This window comes from Rasamsonia emersonii, assembly GCF_000968595.1.
Source record: "Rasamsonia emersonii CBS 393.64 chromosome Unknown ctg1118621760267, whole genome shotgun sequence".
Taxonomy (NCBI): domain Eukaryota; kingdom Fungi; phylum Ascomycota; class Eurotiomycetes; order Eurotiales; family Trichocomaceae; genus Rasamsonia; species Rasamsonia emersonii.
The window spans coordinates 25,039-45,133 of NW_013563116.1; the positions used below are offsets into that span (position 1 = coordinate 25,039).

The window sequence follows — 20,095 nt, forward strand, 5'->3', positions numbered from 1 at the left end:
TTTCAGCAGTTGCATGTGTGGAACGACGTGAGTGGACAACCTATGGCATTTAATTAAACTTCGGGAGACGTCCTTAGATGGAGATTTTCATCAGATGATGACCGGATGATGAGAAAATGATTCTTTTTTTCAATCTGCTATTGTTTCATTCCAATTTGTTTGTACTTTCAGTTTAGAGACTTCATGGGTAGTCTCACTCAATGCGAGATATTAGGCCATTCTATTATTTTCTCCTAGGGTTGACCTTGTCTAATTTCAGTTGGATGCTACTTAGCCTACGTCCCATCCCCTACCACAGCTCTCTATTCTTCTTGTCTTCCTCCTCTACTATCCCTGAATCGGACGTATAGAACGCCCTGTTGCCGATACAACAGCCACACTCGATGGGTCAGTGCAAAAGAGCCCTGCTATTGGTGCTGACACGGATCATGTGACCTATACTTCTTATGAGTCACGAATAATTTTTCGACAACAATTACAATGTCTAGATACAGTACAGTACAATAATATACGGCCCTTCAACGTTTATCTAGAGAATATATATTACAGCAGCAACCATGTCCACCCCCTTCGGCCGCCCAATGCGGGAGCACTTCCTGTTCGAGGAGGGCAATATCAACATCAACCACGGCTCCTTCGGCACCTATCCCAAGCCCGTGCTGGACGCGCTGCGTTCGTACCAGCTCCAAGGCGAGGCCAACCCGGACCGCTTCCTGCGGTATGAGGTTTCCGAGCTCATTGACCGGTCGAGAGAGCAGCTGGCCAAACTCCTGCACGTCGTGGACGTGGATGAGCTGGTCCTGGTGCAGAATGCCACCACGGGCGTGAACACGGTCCTGCGCAACCTGACCTATGCGCCGGGTGACAAGATCCTCTATCTCTCGACGGCCTACGGCGCCTGCGAGAAGACTGTCGACTACCTCACCGAGACCACCCCGGCGGAGGCGGTTCGGGTTGAGGTCGCGTACCCCATCAGCGACGACGAGCTGGTGGCGCGGGTTGAGAAGGTGCTTAAAGAGAATGCTCCTGTCAAGGTGGCCATGTTCGATACTGTGTCTAGTCTTCCCGGGGTGAGAATCCCCTTTGAGAGACTTGTTGCCGTCTGTCGCGCAGCGGGCGTGCTCAGTCTGATCGATGGCGCGCACGGCGTCGGCTGCATCCCGCTCGACCTGGGGAAGCTGGACGCCGATTTTTTCGTATCCAATTGCCACAAGTGAGCCGATCCACCCTCAGGGAAATAGATTTAACATGCTTATATATTTTCACTCATAGATGGCTGTATGTCCCCCGCGGCTGCGCCGTCCTGCACGTACCGAAGCGGAATCAGGACCTGATCCGGTCCAGCATGCCGACTTCGCACGGCTATCAGCCCCGCGAGCGACCTGGCAAAAAGAAGATCAGCAACCCACTGCCTCCCAGTACCAAGTCGGGATTTGTCCGCATGTTCGAGTTTATCGGCTCGATGGACTACGCGCCGTATCTGTGCGTGCCGGCAGCGTTGAAGTTCCGGCAGGAGGTCTGCGGAGGCGAGGAGGCGATCATGAGCTATTGCACGCAGGTCGCGCGGGATGGTTCTCGACGCGTGGCAGAGATCCTGGGCACGGAAGTGATGCGACACGACCAGCCGTGTCCTGTCGTGAATGTACGTCTGCCAATTGATCCTCCTGCAGGTGACGTGACGGCGGCAGCAGCGCAGGCGCGGATAGGCGCGGTAAACGCGTTTGTCGAAAAGATGATGCTGAGCGAGTACAAGACCTTCGTGCCTGCCTTCTTCCACAACGGACGTTTCTGGGTCCGCCTGTCGGGTCAGATCTATCTGACGGTGGATGACTTTGAGGAGGTGGGGAGACAGTTGCGCGATATTTGCAGTCGGGTCGGGCGAACTTCTCATCTGTAAGTGATTCTATCCGCGAGCGCAGATTAGATATGTCACTCGGGGAATGATGAACGATGCTAGGGCTGTACCAGTCAGTGATTTGCTTGCACATATCTATCTATCTAGACTATTGATCATTGGTTAGAACTGAGCTAGAAGATAAATGATTTGGTGGTGTGTCGTAATCCAGACACGGAAATTCGAGAAAGATGCTGTAGAGGCCATCGCAAGGGGTTGGAAGAAGGTAAAAATTAAAAAAAAAGGAAGGATAATGCTTATTATAAAATCAGTGGATCTATCTACATACATACACCAGAATATTTAAACAAAAAAAGAAAGAATGTTTTCATCATTTCTGATTTACCATCTCGTTGGATTAGATTGGCATATCTCCATTAGACATGATTTAAGTGGAGTTTTCCCAGACATGGTGAATGTTCATGTGAGCTAATAGTAACCAACTCCGATCGAAAACAGAAATATCCCCAAACCCAAAGGGAAAAAAAGGGAAGATCCTGAGAATCAGTCTATTTATTATGGTCACGCACATTCTTATATGAATTGTAGATAGGGTTTACTTTATACTGTTCCTACTTAGTCCTAGCATTGATAACGACAAGAATCCCACTGCTTCAAGTGATGAAGAAGCCGTGCAGTTCGTATTCCAGAAGTATTCTACGAATTTGTACAGTACATAATTCAGCTAAATGCTGAATTCCCAACCCCCCCCCCCCCCCCCCCCCCGCCCCCGGCAACGGGGAGGGGGAGCATAGAACTGTCCGTCAAACATCTTAGATACATCTACATCTACTTCACCTACGTAGTACAGCCATTCTTGTGCTCGTACTCGTGCTTGTTCTCATTTTCGTGTGGAACGGAGGAATTGGAAATGTTATGTGTGTTGCTATTATGTATCTAGTCGCAAGACAAGAAAAAAAAAAGGAAATTCTGATTGAATATGTATGATTGAGGTCAGTTTCCCAAAAGATTATACTACACTACATATGCACTAGTGCTATGCAAGAACTGCTGTCAAAAAAAAAAAAGTGGTTCTTCCTGTCCCAATAGAAACCGTGAATTTTCTTGAAAACGAGGCCTTTCGCAGTATGTATCAGGAGGCTATTGGGCTGAGCATCCTCAAATGGCTGGCTGTACAAGAAACGGCAGGATATCCTGGCCAGTTTCCTGCATTCCATCATGATTCCTGCGGCGGCGAGCAACGTCCCAAGTCAGGCACGGATCCGGCTCAAAGACAATAATAAAGATGGGCGGGTGCCGCGATGCAAGGAAGAAAGGATTGTTTCGTTATGTCAGGAAAGACGCAGGGAAATGCGCATCATCCTCAAGTGACTGTATTATCTATTTGTAAGAGGAGTCCGATCTGTAATTTCCTTATATATCTCTCAATAGTGTCAAATTGAGTTGCATCGTAGCTGTACGATTTCGTGGTATATAGTCTGTTATTTTTATATTCTTGCTGTTCCTGAACCATATTGTACTTTCTTCTATTATTTTCCTCTCTTACAAGCCTTACATGTCTCGCTTAGCCTATATTCGAAGGACATTTTCACCCCTATGCCCCCTAGTTTAAGATACATATATGTAGTCTACTTCTTAGGCGGAGTTTGCACACATATTTCTCTGGCTTCATAGCCATATTCCTGGATGATATTATTTTTTCCCATAAATCCCGCAGTATCCCTTGCCAATAGGCATGTAGTACGTTTACCATAATTTTTGCAAAAGCGCACGACAGTGGACTTGACAATTTTTATAGGTGATTTTCTTCTATTATTTACTTTCTTTAGGGACTGCTCTAATAGACCCCATTCAGAACTCAGTCCTCTGACCAGTCCTGAAAGACTATGCAGGTAATGGCAAGCCATTTATTTCAAAGGATGAAATCCTTCAAGTCTTTACCGATTCTATCCTTTGTTCCATCCTGGAAACGTACAATTTCCCGTCAAAGGACATGACCAAACAAGATCGCTTTGTCTGAACAATGGACTTGGCGACAATCCTACAGAACAATCGTATTGTCAGCTTCTGATGCGGAGATACTCGTTCATAATGACTTTATGAGCGGTTGTCGCCATCTCGTTCGACGATTGAGGAGGCATATACCCTCTGTATCTAGGACGAAGAAGACAAAGTCTATCTGTCGTCGACGTCTATATAATCTCTGACTTCGCACGAAAGTAAATGCTTCTTTCCTTTCCTCTTCAGAGGATCAGTCAGCAGTCTGCTCTCACGATCGTCTTTCCGATCTGATCACCAGGCAGACAGGACAATCCTCAAGGCCAGTGGCCAGTTCCAGTCGAATCCAACTTGGAGACTTGCTAACACGTCTTGCAAGGCCATTCGTACAGAATCGACAAGATCAACATAGCAAGATGGGAAACCTTCTGTCATCCTGCTTCGAGAAGAAGAAGGAACGCAGAATCGAGGTATATGACCCCCACCCCTTGAATGACAACGTCGCGTGTGGCTTTTCTGACCTCCCTACCGAGATCGTCCTGGAGATTGCGGAGTACCTCAATCCTATGTCCAAGCTCTGCTTGGCGTTGACATGTAAGTCTCTACTGAGGATCCTGGATCCAGATAAGTCCCTGCAACGCTCACCCCGGTTTCGACTCCAGACGGGAGAAATGGCCGCGCCGACCCTTAATGGGATCTTCGACCTGGAACGCTGGCTGTTGATGCGGCGGCTGGAGGACTCCCGCTGGCGCTGCTGTCCACGCTGTCTCAAACTTCATCCTGTCCATGACTTCTCCGAGACTGATCTAGCGATCAAGGCCGAAGAACGGAACTGCAAGTTCGGCCCCATGGCGGGAACAGTCTTCGTCTGCCCATGCAAGCAGATCACTTTTCGGGACAAACTGCGACTCATCGATCAGCTCAAGCAGAACTCGAATCCACCTGCACAATTGCAGAACGGTCAGAGCTCCTCCTGCTGGCATCAATGTACAACCATGTCCCAGAACCATTATCATCGGTTCCCACAAGTCCAGCTGACCATCAACCCGGTGTTGGAGAACGGGGACAACTTGGTCCTGGAAGTGGATTACCATCTCATGGGGCTCTACTTCCCACAGGACCTGGCATTCATGGGACTGTTACTGTGTCCGCACCGCGCCATTGATTGCCACCTGCGCGATCTTGTCGATATCGACCGGGGTGCCCACTGGAGCGAGGGAATCGTGAATCCGGAGGACCCGAAATGGATCACCTGCAAGTGGTGCCACACGACCATGACAGACGCCTTCGTCTGCACGAATCAGCACAATGATTACAACGATCCTCACCATCTGTGCATCACGATTCGGGCCCGCAGACCGCTTGGTCGCGCTGGCAGCTGCGCCGACGAAGTCTGGTATCACCAGACAGACCTAGCGAAGCATCGACTCTTCTTCAACAGTGTAAACGGTGCACGCGCACGCGATCGTGCCCTCTATCTCGAAAGACGACCGGACAGGAGCTGGGTTCGACCTGGCGGGACCAGAGTGTGACGGAGCTCAAGATGACTGCGCGGTTGCAAATCCAATTTCGGCAGGTGAGTGAACATGTTGAAGAGGTTAGTGATGGTGAATCAGATTGATGAATGAGTATGTCGTGAAGTAAAGGGAAATTGTCTTGACGAGGAGGAAACGAACAGGTGAAGAGGGCTAGACTGAAGAAATTTTGATGGTGAAGGAGTCAACGGAGTTAATCACTTGATGAGAAACAGAATGAGAATGAGAATGATTTGGACAAATTCGCAGAGAGGGGGGTTACAGACCATATATGACATTAAATCGAGTAGCACAGACACAGATGAGACAGTTTCGACAATTCGAGGTACAAGGAATCCACCGTTGTATTATAGGCAATAAATGCTTACTTGAATACCAGTGGTCAAGGTCCCCCAAGAGTATTCGCTTGCACCGTGTCAATATTAATACAATCTCTGGGAACAGGTACACCCTTGTCCGTCGAGGCTCTGCCCACAGAAATGGGGAGAGAATATTGGAAGCCGTCGTCTCACGCACTTAGTGAGGAGGGAAGGTCTCCAGACCCCCCTTGACCTTACAGAAAGAAATAAGATATCCTCCATTGCCATTGTCACAGAGAGGATGGGAACGGCTCCGTCTGTCTTAACAGATCTTCCGGTGCAAAGGTAGTTGTCGAGCTTCTCGTTTCCCGGTTTCTCCCACGGTCATTCACGTGCACCATCTTGTCTCGTAACTTTCGTCCATCTGCCGACTCGGATGAAAGAGAAGCAGACTTATCTTCAGTATGATGGATTTACGGCTGCGGCGTGCTCATGTTGAGAGAGAGAGAGATTTGGCGCGACAGGAATGCTTTGCTGTGCTGAGCACGCGGAGGAAAGCCTTCTTCCTAGAGATTGAAACAATAGACCCGATAATGATGTAAGCTATGGAACGCTTTATCGAGAAGAGTGCTTACTATAAAGTCTCCAGGTATTCCGTATTTGACAATATAGAATACATTCGAGTGGGAAAAGAAGACTAGAAAAAAAAAAGAATCTTTTTTACGCAGTCTTACCAGCTGAGGCAAGAAGCCTTCGAGCCCAGCATAACGTGTCCACTAGGATAGAAACAAACGGATTCTCTCGTGCCGTTCATCCAACACGAAGTGGAACAAACCATCAATGAATAAACAATGACATGAATAAAGAGAAAAAATCAGTAGACGCCTGAACCACCTACAGAAAGCCGACTTGCAACAACAACAACATCAACATCAATACAAGAAAGTATGTTCACAGCCTACAAAATGAAGCTTCGCCTCTTCCGGTTGTATGCCCGCTGGTCCTTCAGCCACTGCCGATAGCCCTGCACGCTGCCAATCTTCTCACCGTAGTAATCCGGCACCGGGTTGGCAATGGAGTTGGAAGACGGGTCCACGCGGAACCGCTTTATCCGGTCGTAGAACTCTTTCTCTTTCTGTTGTCCAACATCCGGGGTCAGTGAATATATTCCAGCAGAAGACGATAAATATAAAACAATGTAGGTGCCTACTCACCACCGCAACTCCACTCCGATATCGCCTGTAGATCAACCCCCAGATCGCATTCCCCAGAAACGGACCGGCCAGCCATCCGACAGCACCACAAGCAGCCGTCGCCAGTCCCAGCACGACGAACGGATCCAGTCCCATCACCTGGGCCCCGAGACTCTCTAGATCTTGCGTGGACAGAATCTGTACGCCGACTGCGGTGCTGGCAATCGATGTGATAATGGACGAGACAAGCCCGTATCGTCGCCGCGACGTACGGAGTTTGAAAAACGTGTTCCAGTCGAGCTGGACCTTATTGTTAGAGGACGCATTAGCACCGCGGCTCGTCGACGCAGCGGAAGCAGTCGAATTTGCACGAATTCCGGAGACGCTCTTCTGGACCGCAGAGACCAGGGTGGGAGCTTGCGCCGAGGGGGATTTCAGAAGCAGCGTTGGTCGCTGGCAGGAAAGCCGGGTGCAGCAGGACGCGGCAGGGTTCTGGCTCTTGGTAGCAATCGAGCTGGCAGATCGCTTCTGGAAAAATTTCGTTGCCACGGTCCTGGTTGTCTGCTGCTGCTGGTTGAATGGAGTCGAAGCTGTTCCCGCATACGTGAAGGGAGCAAGACCGGCGGAAGAAAATCTCGTGCCCAGCACGGCCGTCCGAATAGGAACGTTCACCACGGAGGCATGCATTTTGCGCAGGATCGGCTTGTCACAGTGTTGTCCTGCTGGGGCAATAAAACGTGGCTGGCGATCGGGGAAATGAAGATTTGCTTTTGACGGAGCTTGCTGCGGAGGAGAGATGTCATCGCCATCCGGACGGAGCTCGGTTGGTTGATTACGTAAACATCTAACCGCTGATACCAGGTCCTCGCAATGGTAAGAAAAATCGTGAATTCTTCGAATAGATCTGACTAGCGTATATATTTTCATAAATTCGATTTTTCTGGTTGTATTGTACTGAATATACGTTTGGATATCTAGCTTGACGCCTCTATACATGACTATAATACCCCCTCTATCCAACATAGCGGTCATGAGCTTTCGTGAATTCTGTGAAGTTTTTTGAAAATACCACCTCTATGAAGCAGATAGCACTGCAGGTTCATTGTAACATCTTGTCTTTCATCCTCGATCTGCTAACGAGGCTAGTGAAGGTCGTCCTTCTTGACATCGCCAGGACGGGCCTGAGGAGCGGCTTCCCGGCCAAACCCGTTTAGACGGCCATAAAGCCATTTCAGAGTAACCGTGTTCAGCGTCATGATCACAGCGCTCAGCGCAAAAAGACCAATGCGCCCGGGAGTCGGGAGCAGTTCGAAGATCGGATAGGGATACCTGAGCCTATCAGCAATGCCCCGCTAAGAAACGGATGCAAAATCTTACCATCCATTATGCTCGTAGCATTTTTCAATCCAGAACCAATAGCCAAAAGCGAAGACGGTGGACAGAGCCAGGGCGGGAAGAGCCGTGATCGTCCAAGGCGGAGAGAGAAAAAGCAAGTCCACCAACAGGACGATCGCAGGGATCGCATGGAAGTTAATGTCTACGAACAGTCAACCAGAGCCGAAGAAACAACAAGGTCGGACAACTCTCTTACCTGCATGGAGCGGAATCGTTTCCTCTTCCGGGACCACCAAGGACTCGTCGATCTACATCCATGCACGGTTAAAATTTGACGAGCTTGGAAACAATGGAATCAGGCCACGAACAAACTTCAGTCCCCAGTAAAGGATACTGATTAGCACCTCCAACGGAGCACTACACACCGACAGGAGGTTCTTAAACAGAAACAGCCGTCGGGAGAGGGTGAGATCGGCGAGAAGCGCAGCGGCAAATGTTACTGTTGCCAAGGACAGACCAATGATGGTCAGAAACTGAAAATGCCAGCCATATGCATCGGACCTACTCCAGTCAGCGCCAGTTTCTCGGGCACTTTCAGACGGAGCATCCTTACGCATAGTTTGGATTATCAATCAAGCTGCCAGGGGTGTTAGTCCCTGATCGGTGATTGGCCGGCAGAGGAAACCTACTATTTAAACGTCCAGAAGAAGCTGGACAATCCTGTCAACTGGCTTTGGCGTCAGCCATGGGTTCGGAGAGCTTAATTGTGCGGGAAGCTCACATGGACCAAGGCTGAGATCCCTCGAGAAGGACTGGGAAGCCTCTGAAGAGGGTGCTTCTCGATCAGATATTTGGTGGCCTGGGAAGATGCCATTTTAAGCGTCCAGTACTCTACAGACGACAAGGAATGAGAAGAAGGAGTTCCGGTGTCGTTGAGACACAAGAGCCTTAAATACGAAAAGAGAGATGACCTGTCCTCGCTCTATGTGTTCCTCGGAGCCCGGACCATACACAAGGCCAGCTGACCCTTGGATCGGGCTGCAGCTACCCGTGCCCCGCGTTTATGTCATCCACTTCCCAGTTTAGCGAGAAAACTATGTACTCAGTCTTATTGTTCTTGATTCTATATCTCTCTTTTGGATATACTGGTTTTATAATGCTATAGCTAGATTACATTATCTATATTCAAATACACGTATCTGGGAATCGTGGTCATGTCAATATTGACGCCATTCCGTCCCACTATCGTCGCATTTGGCAAGTGATCCATCAAACGGTCACAAGACTCACAAGTCAACTGCTATCGCCTTGAATGACCTGTTTCTAAGAAAGTAAAATTTAGTAGCCATTTTCTTTCTCCCCAACTGAGGCTGGATTCGAACTACGTGATATCATTGTGTACTTCATAATGAGGTGCTGATTCTTTTCCTAAGTAACTATCTAATCTAACTACTTGAGGCTGTAAAAATGGAACTTCCCAAAATCTTATCTCATAGCTTGAAACCGTAAAGTAGCCATATATTATTACCTTTTTGTGAGAAGATCACATTTGAGGTAGAGAAGCTGCGTCCGGAACAATATGAACCCGGCCCGAGCCTTATCTGGTTTGCCGTGTTTGTCGATGCGGAGTACGAAAGCTTATCGCCCGCTCGCAAGCCACATCTCCGCCCACACAGCTTGCGTTCAGGCAGCTGTCATTTGCTCGTATTTACTTTCGAGAGGTGATCAACCTGCTCAATTGGATCCTCTATCTCGGTCTGAGGTTTTGGCTGTTGCACTCAGACCTCTCATTGCCCTATACCTAGCTATACCTTGCTATCTGTTGCCCTCCGTGAAGCGCACGACTACCTCGATGAATAGGGAAAAAGATCCAACACTCTCAATGAAATCTATCATCTCAAAGGGCTCTGCAGAAAGAATCACCAGTCTGGAGCGTCTGACCAGGCCGGTTGAGCCTAGTTGAGCTGGATGGCTGCTATCCTCGGCGACTAATTGCGTTCACACCCCGCTATCCACATCTGTTGTCATCCACGCGACATGCCCAGACCAAAGAAGCCGGGTGCTCCAGAGCCGAAACGGAGGAGTCGGAAGGGATGCTGGTAGGTTGACCTGTTCGAAATCCGGATCACGATCCTGGAGATAGACACTGACATGCCTAGGCCATGCAAGGCGCGCAAGGTAAAATGGTGAGACAGGTAATCACATTCTGCGACTCAAGTATCAGACACTGAACATTCTACCTAGCGGCGAAGAAAAACCTAGCTGTTCGAATTGCCTGCGCCAGGGCGGAGTTTGTGATTACAGCATTCGACTTAACTGGGAAGGTAGAACGAAAAGGAAACCAACCGCAGAACCGGCAACGCCTTCGTCTGGTTCAGGCATGGTGATATTTTCGTCATCCTTTCAACGATCGCCAGGTCAAGGCGTAGATTCGACCGCTCCAGCTGACAGAGACTCTCTGCCAACGTTCCCGGTCCCGACATCGATCACATGGATTACAGAAAGCGTCCGACGAGTAGTCCAGAGCTCGCAGAACTCTCCCATCACGCCAGCATCCCTTTTTGGCAACTTTCCTGTCAGTCCTGGTAATGACAATGAGAGAAGTTACAGCTCTGTTTCTGTCCCAACGAATCAGTCCGAACAGACATTGTCTCCACCAGCGCTGTTGCAGGATGTGTCAACACAATATGAAATATCTCGACCACCGAAACCCCAGGTTTTATCCTACCCTACCCCCTCTGATATGAATCTGCTGGGTTCTGGAATTGGATCTCTATCCTCTTTGGCCTTCGATAGTCATTCCGTTTCTCAGCCTACCTCATTCCTCCGCCAGACGTTTCCAGCAGCGACAGAGGCATCAGCAAGGTCACCTATCGAGGATCCGGAGCAAACACATCCGGCCAAGAGGCTTAGAAGGTCATCTTATACTTTCTCTGCAGGAGTCGCTACTGTCGAGAATCCAATCTCGTCCCAGGCGGAGGGTTCGACTGCAGCTGAGGACAATCATCTGAACTCTGTGTCACAGAATCTGCGTCGCGTCCCGGTGAATTCGCTGTTGTCCCATTCCACAGAATTGGTACCCGCGGAGGCAAGACTGGGCTATGCTACACATGGCAGACAACAGGGGCACTTGGATAGTGAGACCGTCAATTTTGGACTTGACTGCGGTTATCCTGACTATGATCTCAACAAGATCGATGATTCTGGGGCCATCGAAAATATCACGTCGCTGGATGGGATCGCTCGCGATTCACGGTCCAGTCCCGCAAGCGAGGATGCGGCAACGGGATCACAGAGGCCAAGGAAAAAGACTGTCTTCACCACAGGGGGTTATTATGCAAGTCCCGTGGAGATAAACATTCCGAGATACTTAACACCTCTTCCTTCAACCCTGCGAGAGAATCCGATCAATCTGATGTATTTCCACCATTTCCTGAACCATACTGCCCGAATCCTGGTACCTCATGATTGCGAAGAGAACCCTTTCATCTCGGTCCTGCCTTCAAGTAAGTGATCCCCCTCGCTTTTTCCCCTCTTGATCTCAGACTAAAAAATACAGTGGCTATCACGGACCCCAACCTTCTGAACCTCATGTTGGCTTACTCCGCAAGTCATCGGGCACGCTTCCTCCGCCATCCGGAGCCGTCGAATCGAATCGCCCATTGGGTCAGAGACGTTTTCCCAACTTTGCGCCATGCACTTGACGACCCTCAAGAAAACGTTACGGATAGCCATCTTGCCACGGCCATCATGCTCTTGTCACTCAAGATCATATCACCCAGCACCTTTGAAGTGCCGATCACCTGGCAGGACCATCTGAACCTCGCTCGGGATCTTTTCCTCGCGCGCGAGATCCAATATTTGGCCCATCCGGGAAACAAAGTTGCCTTCTTTCTCGCTCGTTGGTTTGGATATCTTGACATTTTTGGCAGTCTGTCTTGTCGAGGTGGGCCTCCATTGTTTGAAGGCAGCTACTGGTCCCCCACTCCCTCAGGATGTGTACCTAGTGAGGATGATGATTATCGGGTCGACTGCGTCACCGGTTTCACGCCGCGCACCGGCGTCTATTTGGCACGTCTTGGGTGCTTGACCTGTCGCTGCGACAACGAGCGCTTTGACAAGGAGGGCAATTTTCTCCCAGACTGGACGCCATCGGAGGACGTTGTCCTGGCGGCCGAAGCTCTCCTGGATGACATGAGCCGGTCGCGGCAACGAGGGCATGCCAGTGGGACACACCACACGGAACAGGAGAATCAGGAGATGATAGCCATCGACATGGCATTCCATTGGTCCGCTGTGCTCCATGTTCACCGTCGCGTCCTTGGGAAACCAGCCTTTGCTCCCGAGGTGCGGGAAGCGGTTGACGAGCTGTGCAGAGCTCTGACACAGATCCGGCCAGGAAGCTCGACGGAGGTGTCAGTGCTTTTTCCACTCTTCACCGCCGGTTGCGAGATTCAGGATCCCCAACGACGGCTAGAGGTGCTAACACGAGTGATGAAGTTTGAGGCGGAGGGCCTCAAGCAGGCAAGTATCTGTTTTCGTTGCTCTGCGGGTTGGTACTAACAATGCTGTTTAGATCAAGAACGCTCGCAAATTGATGCAGCGATGCTGGGAAGAAGAGCTTCCGTGGATCGCCTTGGGCCAAGGCGAGTTTCTTGGGTAGATTCCAATCTTCAGGTGATATCTTCGATGGAGAAATTTATCATGATCTGAATGATTTTACGTGCATGTGTATATGTATCATGAATGTATTTTACTCGGAGATACCTTAGGACATGGACCGCAACATGTTACAATTATTTGATCCTTGAGCGCGCCTCTACTATATCCCATTGCGACCTTCCTCTTTAACTCTAAGCAGCATATAATCTGCTTGCAGCCATCGCATTTAAATGAGATTATCACCAGGCACCTTGTGCATAGACTGTAATCTGCTAGAACATTGACTACATCCTGTCAGTCCTTTCTTCTCATCAAGTGTTAGTCTGCATGTCGCGTCTGCTGGAGAATTCGAGCCCTGCGGCGAAGCGGGCCAGATCCGTGGGGCTGCGAGATCCACGAGGACAAAAAAATTCTGAAAGGCGGGGAAGCGCGATGACACAGGTAAAACGGTTTTCCAGAGCTATGACTCAGGGAGGGCAGATATAAAGATGAGCAACGGAAAAGAAAGAACCCGGTCAGGAACGGAGGTGGATTAGTTAGCCACTGAACAAGCAGCTCTGCTCTGAATCCAGAAAAAAAATTCTGCTTGATCACGACAGCGCGGCTCCTGCTTGCGCCTGCCCTGGAAGCCCAGTCACTGGCAGCAGCGCTCGGCGGTCCCCAGGGAAAGAGCGGGGCCCGGGCGGGCAGACTTGGCCACCCGCCCGCAACAAAGAAAAAGTCGAATGAAGGGCAGTCATTATTCACCCTGCAAGGAATTTTTTTTTTCCAGGGACAATTTTCATTCTCAGGCCATCACCTGTTCCAATCAGTCTGCGCCTGTAATTGTATCATATTCTGCATTGGCATTGCGTGTGACGCACGTGGCGTGGGCTTGTCGCATTTCACCACAGCTACCATGACCGGTCGCCAGGTTTCACACGGGCGCGGTGGTGCAGGTAAGGATGTGGCCTCGTTCCATCAGGACGGTTCTATTTTTTGCAATTGATTCGCGAAGAGGTTGCTGACAGAGCTGTCGCGCAGGGAACATATACTCCAGAGACAGCACGACCGACCCCAAGGACCTCGTCACACCTACCATCAAGCAGGACATCTTCACGACGGGCCGTGGGGGGTCAGGGAATATGATGCACAATGATCCAGAGCACCCAGAGCTGGCACGAGAAAGCCAGGACGTGGAGGAGCCGCCGGTGCGCTCCGAAGAAAACGTCCAGTTTGCGGGACGAGGTATGTGGCATATCCAGCGAGACAAGCAAAGAAGGGGGAAGATGAAGATTGACATGCAATGATTGTAGGCGGCGTTGCCAATGTGTTCATCCCTGCGGTCGAAGAAGAGCTGCTGCAAAGAGTGCACACCAACGCAGGCCAGGCAGGGCTGGAACGGACAAATTCGAAAGAGCGGCCCAAGGAGGTGCCTGGGAAGTGAGCACGGGGTGGTTCGATGATGACGAGAAGGATTTCCCTATCGAAATAATACCATGTTCTGGCGCACGGTGTGTGGGACGGTCGGTATACTACCTGGGTATTGGTTTTCTGTCAGCGGTTGAACGACATGTTATGATCTTGATATCCCTTTTCTTTTTTTTTCTTCTTCCGCATTGGGCTATCGGCATGATTACAGAGATTCTCCATGAGATTCTCCCTGTAGTTTTCTTTTCTCAGGGAGAATCGATTATAGTCCTTTGTAATAGAATAGAATAGGTATAGGTACCCTGTAATTGAGTTGACATTAAAAAAAATGTGTTAATAAATAGAACAGAGAAAAAGAGAATAGAGAAAGAAAATTGAGGGTGGTCACAATAACTAGTTATCACTAGATTTATTTTAACTGCAGCAGCACTATCTATCTAAATGTTATCACTATCATTAATTAATTATAAATCATCCCTTATCTCTGACGACTTGCAGGCTAGCAGGCATGACCAACAAAACACAAAACACCCCGCATCAAGAAGGTCGTTCTTTATTGGTGCGTAGCAGCCGGAAGTCAGGCAGTTAGACAGTTCATTATATAGTAGATTAATGATTAATAGGCATTACAATTATAAATCAATAAGCAAATAAATAAACAGTGCATGCATAAGAATGAGCAAATAAATGGATGAATGAATGAGGATGGCAGAGAAAAAGTGAGTAATTACATTAGCTGGAGTACAAACATGAGCAGCTAGCACATTAGCACATTTTGTGACAAGATTACTCTGTCCTTAGTAATTTTAATTTTTTTTAAAAAAAAGAAAGAAAAAAAAGAAACAAGAAATGTGACACTTCTTGGTCTTTGAACTGAGCTGGTATCTACATACAAAAAATTTATAATGTAGCAGGGTAAAGTAATAGTATAGTATCATGCATGGCCTTTGCACATCGTCCTCTATAAATAATACTTCCAAATGCCACCTTAATTAATTCCGGCTGATCAATAAATAAATAATAGAGGTTGACAGATTGTTTTCAACCGACTAGAGTATAGTATAATCATTTTAAGCTTGCATAGCTTTTGCACATTTATAGCATTTCTTCCCATATTACTATTTTTTTTTTGTTATTTAATATATAATCAATCACTAGCGTAGAGGGAGGGCTCTGTTCTCATTTTTTATTCCCTATTTGCACTATTTTAAACCCCCTTTTAGACTATCTGGTTCTCCTCATTCTTTTGTCTACCTATGGTTGCCGCGAGCAGAGCCATAAACTTGGCGAAGCCCGATGTCGTGAGACAACATGACCAGCCTGCCCATACCTGGACGTCATGGCTCCTCCATTCTCAGGCCACATGGATGGTCCATTGATGTGTGATGATCACGTGTATGAATCATCCATATATGTAGGTATATAGTCTGGAGCGCACCCTTGATCATAGCTCGGGCAAGTATCTCCCATTACTGAATGAATACGCCATGGCCTTGCCTTGCTACACCCGATCTCCTCCGGTAAATGAGTCGACGCCAGGGCTGTTCAATTCCAGATTCCATATGGGCTGGGGGGCTATTCAAATAGGGATAGTTCGTTGTCGTTCCCCTCCGGGAGCTCAATTTGATATGTTCTCCAGCGCCCCCTCCTGGCCTTGAGAGACATACCTACGGAACCTTTAAATAGATACTTTTTAAGTAGAATAAAAAGATATAAAGCTTAAGACTATTTTGGCGGTTGTTCCTATAGGGGTTTCGTATACTGTCCTAGTATTCTATATCTAGTTATTGAGATCATCCATGAATGCTCATCGCTAGTTCAGTTAGTGTAATCTAGCAAAAACGTCAAAAAATATTTCTTTTCTTTCCTGTTCTGTCTATTTAATATTCTTTATTCTTTCCCTTGCTGGGTCTGTAAAACCCACGACGCCGAATACAGCATCCACACTCCATCGTGCAATGTCCCGTCCTGTTATTCCTCGTCGTGTTCAACGGCCGTCGACAACAACCACAATCAAACTCACAGCACCCGCCATTCGCCTTGCACCGAAGTATTTTCTTCTCCGAATAATGAAAAACTCGTGATCGGACATATCCCAGTAGCGGATCCAGGGGCCCTTGGGCCTATACAGAAGGCCGTTGTAGAAAGCACGCTTGTGATGCCAGTACCGTTCATCGAAGGTCTTGAGTTCCTTTTGCCATTCCCTGGTCGATTCTTCCCGCTCCTCGGTCAGAGGTTGAAGAACCTGGGTCTCTTGGAGCTTTTCCAGAACAGCGAGCTCCTCTTTCAAGTATATCTCCCGTTGGAGGAGTGCGAAGCCGTTTCTCCGTTCTTCGTTCTGTTTCCGCAGCCATTTACGCTGGTCGTCCTTCCTTTTCTTGGAAACAAAATGGAACTCGAAATCTTGCAGCTTTGCCGCCCAGTCGTACCGATCGTGTTTCTGTAGCGCGCGTTCGATTCTTTCGAAGAATTTCATGCTGCACGCCTTCAAGGGGCTGCTTCTGAGTCTTCAAAGTTACGAGAATATGATCAAGGCGGATGGGATCGGATCTCTGATCTTGATAATAATCAATGTGCGTGGAACTCTCGAAGACTTGATTTTTTACGTAGCCACGTCAACCTTCATTTATACCATGATATATATAGAGAAGCTCACCATGACGAAAACAAATACGCGATGGATCGCAAGGTATATACTTTGCCTATTGAGCCAAGCTGCCTATCGTGAACTACGTCAGACGTCAGAACTAAAAGACATTCATTCAAATGTTAAAGTTGTCATTCATACTGACGAAATTTAATACTGATACTATATCCATGAAGCGGATCGCGTAGTTCCCAGGCAGGGCGATTATAGAGAAAGGCGAATTTCATCAATTATCCCGAGCACAAAAACCAAAATCGAGACCAAAAAAAAAATCGAATCAGAATCCAAGTCCTATATACCCGAGGATAAAAAAACATAGGTCTTGCCCGGATTCGAACCGGGGTCAATGGAATCAAAATCCACTGTCCTAACCCCTAGACTACAAGACCGCGAATTTTGGCACTAGACTACAAGAGCGTCTGTGCGCCGGGAGTGTTTGCCGGATTTCATAGATGAAATCTACCGATTGACAGACAAGTCCTGGGTGTACTGTACGTATCTGGACAGTTGCTTTTGTTTCGTTTTCTTTTTTGGCGTGGCGAGGCGTAAGGAACTGAACTGAACTGAACTGAACTGAGGACGATATTTATGAGATAGTGTATATAGGAATTTATTTGATTGATTTGGTTTTTATTTTATTTCATTTTATTTTATTTTATTTATTTTTTAATTAACTGGCTGAGGTGTTGGAAGACCTTAGGTACCTAGGTAGTTGATCACGCCATATCCACGTGTCCAAGGGAAGAAAGAAACCATGGAGCCAAATCACAACGACTACGGATATCCAGTACATGCTATGCTGTCTGTTTAGTACTCGTATATGATAAAAATTGCAAGAACCACTCAGTTTTCATCACTTATTCTACATATAACTTGCTTTAGGAGAGCTGTTTCTATTCTAATATTAATATTCTGACAATGCAATGCAGGCTCTGTCTTGACTACAGAACAGAGTAATATTCATACGACGAACGAGTTCAAAGCGGTTTGCACTTGGAGCTTCCTTTCTTGGACCGTTATTGTAAGCAATGTGGACTTAAAAAGAAAGGTCACGACAATCCAATATTTTAACTCGAATTAATGGAAATCGAATCTGCGATGAGAGAAAAAAAAGAACTGCATATTCCAAGAAAGAAGCATTAGCTGCATAGAACCACATACATGTACTCCGTACAGCAGTGGAACGATTCGAACTTAATCTGGCTTGTATGTGCTGTGCTGTACTCCGTACTGTACGTCAAATTAGTCCGAGGAGATACAATACCACACTAATGGATAACCCTGGTCTTTTACCTACGGACTACGGACTATTATTCTGTGGCTTGTCCTTGGCATTGTTATTCTGTCATACTACTCGGTATTAATATAGCTGCTGTCCAGGTTGGAAGTGATTGTCATTCACACCCATGCGCTGTAGGGAGTACTCTATAGCTTAGCTACAGGCAAGTGCGGAGTACATTGACCACATGACATATCACCTAGAGTACTTACTCCATACTCTGCAGAGTCTGCACTGCTCAGACCGAATTTCGTATTCCTTTTTTAGAACCCCAGATTCGATATCAACGTCATAACTGACTAGTAGACTAGTATATCTAGTATCTTCCATGGTGAAGAATTCGTTCGCTTCATGCCTGATCGACATGGCGTGTGGAGAGGTGGCAGCAGCCAGCTAAGTTAGAGTACTAACTAGTAACTACTACGTCGTTGACTCGTTACATTCTTAGCCCCATCTTCGGCGCGGTTCTCTCACACTTGCGTATGGAGTACAGTAGTACTTCGTACTCCGTACGGAGCTCATGCAAGCACGTCAATCCTGCGTGAATTAACTGCCTCTAGGAGATCATCACCGGATCGACAAGATTGAATGCTTGCTTGAATTACTTTACTTCGTCCGGAGGATTTCCTAGGTCGATCTGGAGCATGGAAAATCCTTGACCCGTAGCATACCCGTAGCATACCCGTGGCAGACCTTCTGGCTCGGTTCTGGCGGATCGACCTTCCTGTTGACTTACAGAGTAAAAGAATACTCCGTGAGGATCACGACGGTTGACGTGTTACGTAACCAGCCGGCTCACCGACACACCGCCGTGGGATCGACCAGCTATAAGACATCAGGCGTTGGTATCAACAACAACAACAACAACAACAACAACACGAAGACATCGTGTTGTATTTCTAAGCTGTCGATGTCATTGGGCTCCACAGCAGCACTGCGAACTCCCCGCCTGACTGCAGGCTGCTCTGGAGTACAGAAATGCAGTCTGCACCCGAGCTGCGAGCTGACGTACAGAATTAGGCTCTAGCCGCTCTTAGCCGCAGGATGGCGTTCCTTGGGGCACTCCGGACTCCGGGCTGTTCTGTTCGTACCCAACCGGCGGTTCTCGCTGACACTGACAGGCGGGTGACATGGCACCGCTCGCATGTCGTCCAGCAGCCAGCAGTCAGCTCCCCTTCCGGCGACAAGGACAAGGACAGGACAAGGACGGGGACGCAGCACCGGCGGGACAGTGCTATTAATAATATCCAGGACGAGGTGCAAGTGACGGGCCACCAAACCCAATTCCCCCAGCGACCTTGGAACCGGCCGATCATCCGTTTTCTTAACCTTTGGCAGAGCTAGGGACGGGCCTAGCGAGGCAGGGTCTGACGTTACTTGCGGGCTAAAGGGACTAGGTGCAGCAGTAGTGACACCGCTAAGGGCCTCCTCTCTGCCCAGGGAGGTTCTTGTTGTTCTTCTTAGCTCCGGACCGGGTGACAGACTCGAGGCGCTGGCCGGGAATTTCCCAGAGCATTTAGGCCCAGAATAGCTACAAAGCACGAGCCGGGAGAGGCAGAAGAGAGAAGAAGATTCGCGAGACGGGGCGGTGGATGCATCCGGCGATAACGATAAGCGGCAACCCCATCGGCCAGCTATCTCGGGACGCAAACGGCAAGAGGCAGATCACCGCCACCCACGCCGTGCTGGCTGGCTCTGAGGCCTGCTGGTCAGGCGCAATGGCATCACTTAATCGCCGACGGCAGCGCTATTGCCCAACAATCAGGACTACTGAGGGTGCAGTGCTGGCCAGGCGTCCGGAGAACTCCACAGGGTGCGCTCAGGCCCAGCAGCGAATGCTGTTTGCGGCCGGGCGGGTGGGCCAGCGCGTCGCCGAGGGAAA

General features: G+C 48.5%; 9 protein-coding genes across 9 annotated transcripts; 5 read left to right on the top strand and 4 right to left on the bottom strand.

The window, feature by feature from the left end:
• Positions 1–557: 557 nt before the first annotated feature.
• Positions 558–2,043, top strand: T310_5296 (Cysteine desulfurylase; the record flags this gene model as incomplete). Its single annotated transcript, XM_013471838.1, has 3 exons — positions 558–1,213; positions 1,273–1,893; positions 2,022–2,043. 3 exons carry the CDS (start codon positions 558–560, stop codon positions 2,041–2,043), a joined length of 1,299 nt encoding a protein of 432 aa, XP_013327292.1.
• A 1,225-nt stretch (positions 2,044–3,268) lies between these two features.
• T310_5297 (uncharacterized protein) lies at positions 3,269–3,850 on the bottom strand (the record flags this gene model as incomplete). Its single annotated transcript, XM_013471839.1, has 4 exons — positions 3,269–3,309; positions 3,402–3,458; positions 3,510–3,739; positions 3,831–3,850. 4 exons carry the CDS (start codon positions 3,848–3,850, stop codon positions 3,269–3,271), a joined length of 348 nt encoding a protein of 115 aa, XP_013327293.1.
• A 419-nt stretch (positions 3,851–4,269) lies between these two features.
• On the top strand, positions 4,270–5,385 carry T310_5298 (uncharacterized protein; the record flags this gene model as incomplete). The annotated part of the gene is made up of 2 exons (XM_013471840.1): positions 4,270–4,447; positions 4,478–5,385. 2 exons carry the CDS (start codon positions 4,270–4,272, stop codon positions 5,383–5,385), a joined length of 1,086 nt encoding a protein of 361 aa, XP_013327294.1.
• A 1,260-nt stretch (positions 5,386–6,645) lies between these two features.
• Positions 6,646–8,832, bottom strand: T310_5299 (uncharacterized protein; the record flags this gene model as incomplete). The annotated part of the gene is made up of 6 exons (XM_013471841.1): positions 6,646–6,792; positions 6,902–7,927; positions 8,047–8,209; positions 8,258–8,417; positions 8,472–8,523; positions 8,641–8,832. The coding sequence occupies 6 exons, from the start codon at positions 8,830–8,832 to the stop codon at positions 6,646–6,648; spliced, it is 1,740 nt and encodes a 579-aa protein (XP_013327295.1).
• Positions 8,833–9,794: 962 nt separating this feature from the next.
• T310_5300 (C6 finger domain protein) lies at positions 9,795–12,878 on the top strand (the record flags this gene model as incomplete). The annotated part of the gene is made up of 6 exons (XM_013471842.1): positions 9,795–10,163; positions 10,261–10,314; positions 10,375–10,401; positions 10,440–11,721; positions 11,775–12,562; positions 12,792–12,878. The coding sequence occupies 6 exons, from the start codon at positions 9,795–9,797 to the stop codon at positions 12,876–12,878; spliced, it is 2,607 nt and encodes an 868-aa protein (XP_013327296.1).
• An 897-nt stretch (positions 12,879–13,775) lies between these two features.
• Positions 13,776–14,982, top strand: T310_5301 (uncharacterized protein; the record flags this gene model as incomplete). Its single annotated transcript, XM_013471843.1, has 5 exons — positions 13,776–13,815; positions 13,901–14,104; positions 14,173–14,299; positions 14,786–14,846; positions 14,950–14,982. The coding sequence occupies 5 exons, from the start codon at positions 13,776–13,778 to the stop codon at positions 14,980–14,982; spliced, it is 465 nt and encodes a 154-aa protein (XP_013327297.1).
• A 644-nt stretch (positions 14,983–15,626) lies between these two features.
• Positions 15,627–15,945, top strand: T310_5302 (uncharacterized protein; the record flags this gene model as incomplete). The annotated part of the gene is made up of 2 exons (XM_013471844.1): positions 15,627–15,682; positions 15,714–15,945. The coding sequence occupies 2 exons, from the start codon at positions 15,627–15,629 to the stop codon at positions 15,943–15,945; spliced, it is 288 nt and encodes a 95-aa protein (XP_013327298.1).
• Positions 15,946–16,109: 164 nt separating this feature from the next.
• Positions 16,110–16,763, bottom strand: T310_5303 (uncharacterized protein; the record flags this gene model as incomplete). Its single annotated transcript, XM_013471845.1, has 2 exons — positions 16,110–16,163; positions 16,311–16,763. The coding sequence occupies 2 exons, from the start codon at positions 16,761–16,763 to the stop codon at positions 16,110–16,112; spliced, it is 507 nt and encodes a 168-aa protein (XP_013327299.1).
• Positions 16,764–17,777: 1,014 nt separating this feature from the next.
• On the bottom strand, positions 17,778–19,743 carry T310_5304 (uncharacterized protein; the record flags this gene model as incomplete). The annotated part of the gene is made up of 6 exons (XM_013471846.1): positions 17,778–17,875; positions 18,096–18,164; positions 18,426–18,508; positions 18,819–18,937; positions 19,013–19,038; positions 19,305–19,743. Coding segments are annotated over 6 exons (834 nt in total), but the record flags the coding sequence as incomplete, so codon positions are not given.
• Positions 19,744–20,095: the final 352 nt, after the last annotated feature.